Source organism: Oratosquilla oratoria, chromosome 18, assembly GCF_046742065.1.
Source record: "Oratosquilla oratoria isolate Oo_2021 chromosome 18, ASM4674206v1, whole genome shotgun sequence".
Classification (NCBI taxonomy): domain Eukaryota; kingdom Metazoa; phylum Arthropoda; class Malacostraca; order Stomatopoda; family Squillidae; genus Oratosquilla; species Oratosquilla oratoria.
In genome coordinates, this window is record NC_134794.1 from 48,201,696 (window position 1) to 48,208,866 (window position 7,171).

General features: G+C 41.8%; 1 protein-coding gene across 1 annotated transcript in view; it reads right to left on the reverse strand.

Annotated features, from left to right (window-relative positions):
• Window positions 1–5,310, reverse strand: part of LOC143034929 (retinol dehydrogenase 13-like) — an 8,363-nt gene extending 3,053 nt beyond the window's left edge. Inside the window, exons 1-7 of the mRNA XM_076201279.1 lie at window positions 4,926–5,310; window positions 4,596–4,688; window positions 4,364–4,475; window positions 3,859–3,986; window positions 2,907–2,992; window positions 2,128–2,236; window positions 947–1,059 (exon numbers count right to left, since the gene is read on the reverse strand). Of these exons, the coding sequence (XP_076057394.1) occupies window positions 947–1,059; window positions 2,128–2,236; window positions 2,907–2,992; window positions 3,859–3,986; window positions 4,364–4,475; window positions 4,596–4,688; window positions 4,926–5,076 (792 nt within the window). The 5' untranslated portion in view covers window positions 5,077–5,310. The remainder of the gene's footprint in view (window positions 1–946; window positions 1,060–2,127; window positions 2,237–2,906; window positions 2,993–3,858; window positions 3,987–4,363; window positions 4,476–4,595; window positions 4,689–4,925) is intronic.
• Window positions 5,311–7,171: the final 1,861 nt, after the last annotated feature.

The window sequence follows — 7,171 nt, forward strand, 5'->3', positions numbered from 1 at the left end:
GCGATACTGAAATTATTTCAGCTCTGGGCAGGATTCAAGCTCAGACCGCTGTAGCAGCGTGTGTGTGTGTGTGTGTGTGTGTGTGTGTGTGTGTGTGTGTGTGTGTGTGTGTGTGTGTGTGTGTGTGTGTGTGTGTGTGTGTGTGTGTGTGTGTGTGTGTGTGTGTGTGTGTGTGTGTGTGTGTGTGTGTGTGTGTGTGTGTGTGTGTGTGTGTGTGCGCGCGCGTGTGTGTTCATATGTGTGTGCATGTGTTTGTGTGTGTATATCTGTGTGTGTATGTGTGTGCTTGTGTGTGTATGTGTGTGTGTGTGTTTGTGTGTGTGTATGTGTGTGTATGTGTGTGTGCGTATGTGTGTGATTCACCATGGTCTTGGATCACGTGTTGGACTCGTGATCGACAGTTATTAACCTTCCGGATGAGAGCTCAGAGCTCGTATGACTGAGCTATGGGTAATATCTCCAACTCCCCGCCCACGAGAGTTGGAGTAACAACCCGCAGCGCAGCAATTCTAAAATAATTTCAGCCTTGGGTGGGATTCGAACCCGGACCGCAGTAGTGGCAGGCGAGAACTCTAACCACCGCGCCACGAGGTTTTGTTTGTGTGTGTGTGTGTATGTGTGTGTGTGTGTGTGTGTGTGTGTGTGTGTGTGTGTGTGTGTGTGTGTGTGTGTGTGTGTGTGTGTGTGTGTGTGTTAGTCCAAATTTGACAAGTTAAAATGGACATATTTAGGTTTAAGAAAAAAATAGGCAAGAACTAGTTTATCAATAGAGTAGTTAACGAATGGGGGAGACTTAGTAACCATGTGGTGAGCCCTGAAACTACTGGTTGTTTTAAAAGAAGATGAAATAACTTTATAGATGGGGATGATAGGTGGTAATGGGCATGGAACTACCTAGTGTAGGCCTTATGGTCTCTTACACTCTACTTCATTCATAAGTACTCACCTTTCCAAGCGGCCAAACCAAGGTGCCGTATACTTTCTGGGTCAGGAAAGACTCCGATTTCCGGAAGATCTCCGTCTGGACGAATCCCGGACACAAGGAATTCACCGTCACGCCTGCGACAGGGCAAGGTGAGACATTAGAATAATTACAAGCAAAGGGCAAAGAATAGGAAAAATGATAACAAACAAAACAACAGACTTTAAAAATGAAAATAGCATTGTGTACAACATCCCCTGTACCGGGCGTGATCAGTCATACTATGCAGAGAGCGGACAAGAGATAACAAAAAGGACAAAACACAAAAACGACGTCAGATCACAAAGAACCAGCAACTCACTTGTAACACACATAGATAAAACAGGACACCTACCAAACTGGAAAAACATATAAATACTACACCAAGGACTCAACAAGAAAATAAGAAAAAGAACAGTGTCGAAACGTCGGTAATAAAATTCAAAGCTCTTCTCATGTCTCCGTTTCCTCTGTTCTCATATATATATACATATATATATATATATATATATATGTATATATATATATATATATATATAAATATATACAGTATATATATATATACATATATATATATGTATATATATATATATATATATACATATATATATATATATATATAATATATATATATATTTATATATATATATATATATAATTTATATATATATATTTATATATTATATATATATATTATATATATATATATATATAGATATATATATACATATACAGTATATGGGTTGATCTCTTAACTTTTCATCCTTGTTTTTATTTATGTATCTATTTGTTTTATTTTATCCTTTCTTACTATATTTCTGAAGTAGGAAAGAGTAAGATATGTATCCCGAATCTGTTTGTTATTCTTAAGATATATATTGCTTGAAAAATATTAGGATGGGGCGCCTTTGTAATTTTTAAAGGTTTAGTAGGCAAATGCAGTATAAGACAAACCATCTCATAATTTTTACCTGATGAATTATATATCAATTCAACAGGTAAAAATTATGAAATAATATATATTTTTAAATCATAACTAATTTAACTTTTTAGTAGTGATCGGTGTCACATGCTACCATGTTTGTGGAGCCAAGAAGACTTAAAGAAAGTTAGTCAATCATTTACATCTTCCCTGACTTAATCAGTCGGTCAGATCCGTGTCGTACCTGTGTCCTTGAGGATCCGGGCCAGTTGAGACGCGAACAGGACGTTGCAGAGCTTCGAGCGTCGGTAGGCAGACATGGGTGTGTATGTCTGCGGGGCGCCATTCAGGGCCTTACAATGAAAAGATATAATATACAATATAATATAATATGATATAATATAATATAATATAATATAATATAATATAATATAATATAATATAATATAATATAATATAATATAATATATAATATAATATGATATAATGTAATATAATATAACATAATATAATATATGATAAATATATATGTATATATATATATATATATATATATATATGTATAATGTATATACAGTATATATATAATATATATATATATATATATTCATATGTATATATTTAAATGTGCATATATATATGTGTATATATATATATGTATATATATATATATACATATATATATATACATATATATATATATGTATATATATATATATATGTATATTAATAGTGTCAACCTAACTGTAGTACATGGGGTAGGGCTATACATATCTTTATTTTAAACTTTACCTCAGGTCCAATTATAGTGTTGGCTAGGATAATTTCTTCTGGCGTGTGTATTTCCCCAATTGTAGTATATAAAAAAGGTACGACGCTTATGGGTTCCTGTCTTTTACTCTCCAATTATTGTACCTAAATTAAAATTCAAGTGAATGAATTGTGTGTGTGGAGTGTATGCGGCCAGGAGAAATGTTTCCCCGCTGTGGGTCGGGCAAGGGGGTGGGAGGGTAACCTACTTACCTCCGTGTTGAGGTCTCGAACTCGGGTGTGGGTTTGGGAGGCGACCACGACCACGCGGGAGGAGTCTTCGCGCCGGAGGACGTTACCTGAGGGAGAGAAACGCCAAACTTGAACGACAGACCCATTGACTGAGTTCGTGTCCACGCGCGCGCCCGGAACATGCGGTCCACTCCACCCGACATTGTGACAAAATAGAAGCCCTGGAATTGTGACAAACCAGAGGCCGCTGACAAACTTGTGACAAACTACAAGTTCCTGGCAAACTTGTGACAAACTAGAAGGCCCCGGCAAACTTGTGACAAACTACTAGAAGCCCCTGGTAAACTTATGACAAACTAGAATCTCTGAACCTGGACGCACAAGAACACCATTTATGTCTCGTATTAGCAGCACGAGTGTGGACAGGTTCCGAAGGAAACATATTTGTTGGCCCTGCACCATCGACGTCTGACTGAAATCGAGAAGCTAGATGTGTAGGGGTCCGTTCGAGTCCCGCTAATAGATTTACCGTGTGACGGCAGTAAGGGAATATTAAGACATTAAATCCCCAAACTAAGACAAAGTTTATCATACCTAGACACCTCTCACTGCAGTAACGGAGGAAATTTTTGAAAGAAAAAATATTTGAGACATTTTAAGTTTTTCATTTATTTTGGAGCGACAAGAAAAAGAGTGATTGATCTTTATCTGAGAGTCTACAACCAGAGTGTGACCACAGGCTGACTGAGTTTAAGATAAAAAAAAAGATATGGGGGGGGGATGTAAATAAAAAAATGTGTGTGCGCAAATGGGAGTGGTTACCTGGCATTTGGTCTACGGACGTTTGGGCCACAAGGGTAACCATAGGTGGACGTTTAGGCCACGGACTAAATTCTTATTTTTCTTTTATCTTTTGAGGGGATATATCATGTGTGGGAGGAGGGGTGGTATAAGCGCATACGCAGTGACCTACCGAGGAGTAGATGGGCGAGGAGGAAGTGACCCAGGTGGTTTGTCGCTAGCGTGTACTCGAGGTTGTCCTCTGTCAGTTGGTGGCGTAGGAAACCCCCCGCGCCGGCGTTGAGGACCAGCACGTCGAGTCTGAGGTTGGAGGAGGACCCAGCAGGTGAAGGCGCAGCAGAAGGTGGTATGATGGGAGATGTGAAAAAGAAGAAACACACACACACACACACACACACACACACACACACACACACACACACACACACACACACACACACACACACACACACACACACACACACACACACACACACACACACACACACACACACACACACACACACACACACACACACATTTTGTCCCTTTTTTCTTTTTGGGGTGACAATAGATTCAGACAAATGAGTGTAATCCTTTGTGTAAAAATAACACTAAAACGTGTGCCTCGGAATAGAGTCCATAAAATAGCAACACCAATGGAACTAAGTCGGGGTCGAGGAAGAACATTACCGTACCTCTTGTACTGTCTGACGAAGGTGTCCGCGAAGCTTCTGACGGACGCCAGAGAGGAGGTATCGAGCTGGAGCACCTTCACGCAGTTGGTCTGGGTCTCGCACATGATCTCCTCTGTAAGAGGAAAGGGGAGGTTAAGGTTTAAGCTTTGAATCCCGTTCGAATTAACCTTTTTTATGTAAATGTGTATATTGGGAAGTCTATGTAAAAAGAAAAAAAACTAGTGGCATTTACCTGCGACTCTTGCGGCCTTGGCCAAGTTGCGGCAGGCGAGGACGACAGTGGCACCGCGCTGGGCGAGCGCCAGTGCCGTGTGGCGGCCAATACCTGCAGAAAGCGACGAAAGAGGAATCTTTAATTCGTCATTATCGTGATCTTTGAAGGTTGAGGTGATTCGTATGCATAAAGGTTTTGTAATCATGAAGGGACATGTGATTGTGATGCAAGATAGATACGCACAAATATGCATATATATATATATATATATAATATATATATATATATATATATATATATATATATATATATACATACATATACATATATTGGTGTTCGGAAACCCACCTGCGGAGGCACCTGTAATGACGACTACCTTTCCCTGCATGGAAGATGTGCACCTGCAGGTGGCCGCGCGCCTTCGTACCAGCTCGCCGACGGCCCAGGCGGCCGCCGTGAGCACCGCTGCCACCACGACCACCACCTCTGGCAGGGCCATGGTGTCGTTGGGATCCGTCGTCCAAAGGTGAGATGGTGGTGCGGTGTTGTCCGGGGGTCGCCTCTCGTGACCTGTGACGCTCCGTGGCGCTCCGGGGGATGACTGGGCGAGACGGATAGGTAGGAGCTCTATTTATTTTCTCGTGGACAGGATGCTGTGTGCGCATGCGTGCACGCGAGTACACACATGCACACACACACGCGCACACACACACACACACACACACACACACACACACACACACACACACACACACACACACACACACACACACACACACACACACACACACACACACACACACATTCGTGGCGCAGTTGATAGAGTTCCCGGCTGCCACTACGGCGGTCCGGGTTCGAATCCCGCCCAGGGCTGAAATAATTTTAGTATCGTGGGCGGAGTTTTTTTGTATGTGTGTGTGTAAGGTCACAGCATTATCCATAGATCGGTCATATATGAGCTCTGAGCTCTCCTCCGGGAGGGAAATAGCTGTCGATCACGAGTCCAACACGTGATCCAAGACCATGATAAATCACACATGTGATGCAGTGGTAGAGTTCCCGGCTGCCTCTACAGCGGTCCGGGTTCGAATCCCGCCCAGGGCTGAAATAATTTCAGTAGCGCTGCGCTGCTGGTAGTTACTCCAACTCTCGTGGGCGGGGAGTTGGATGTGTGTGTGCGCGCGTAATGTCACAGCATTACCCATAGATCGATCATATATAAGTTTTAAGCTCTCTTCCGGGAGGGAAATAGTTGTCGATCACAAGTCCAACACGTGATCCAAGACCATGGTGAATGAATTACACGTCTAAAGGATGTGAAGAAATGTAATTTCCATATTGATGCATAAATACGTGGAATGGCTTACAAGGTGCTATAGCCCAAGCTCAAACAATATACGAGTTCAAATTTAGATATGATAATTAATCAAAGATATTAATTTGGAACTGTACACGAGTTTGAAACTAGGTATGATAAAATATTGGAGAATAGGAGACGGGACCCTACGAACGTTTCTCCTTTTCTGTATACTACAATTAGGTAATATACATACAACCACACATGGCTTGCTGGTGTTGTAGTTAACATCTCTGGGTGCCACGCTACGGTACCGAGTTCGGATACCGCTCACAGCCTAAAAAGCTTTCGCTAAAATTACAAACCGTTGCTAGCCCCTTTGAGCAAGGGGATGGTTTGGATATGTGTAAGGTCATGGCATTGTCCGTAGATTGGAAGGTGCTCTCAATCAGATGGGTAGTAGCTGTCGATCACGTATCCAGCACGTGATTCAAGACCGCAGTGAATACTTTGGACTATAGAGGGCCAGATACAGTTTTGATGAATAGAAATATTTCTTTTAATTCTGTCACTATCATCACCATTCACTGGATCACTTGGTTGAGAACGCGTTCATGGGGCCTCCAGAAGACTCTCCTCACTCAGTCTCTCTCTCTCTCTCTCTCTCTCTCTCTCTCTCTCTCTCTCTCTCTCTCTCTCTCTCTCTCTCTCTCTCTCTCTCTCTCTCTCTCTCTCTCTCTCTCTCTCTCTCTCTCTCACACACACACACACACACACACACACACACACACACACACACACACACATTCACACACACACACACACACACACACACACACACACACACACACACACACACACACACACACACACACACACACACACACACACACACACACACACACACACATTCACTCGCTCACTCTCACTTTTACAAGTGTTTACACTTTATTTCACTTTCACTCTCACTCTCACTCACTTTTACAAGTGTTTACACTTTGTTCAAGGAGTTCCAATATTCCATTCCATATGACTGATTTGTTTCTTCGTATCTTGTGATCGATAGTTACAAGCGCGCGCGCGCGCACACGCACGCGCACACACACACACACACACACACACACACACACACACACACACACACACACACACACACACACACACACACACACACACACACACACACACATTCAGGTAAATATACCTTTTGCTATACATTAACCTATTTGTTTATTCATTTGTTTATACTCGTATATTTATTCATGCATTAATTCATTTGTTTCTCTGTTTATTTTGT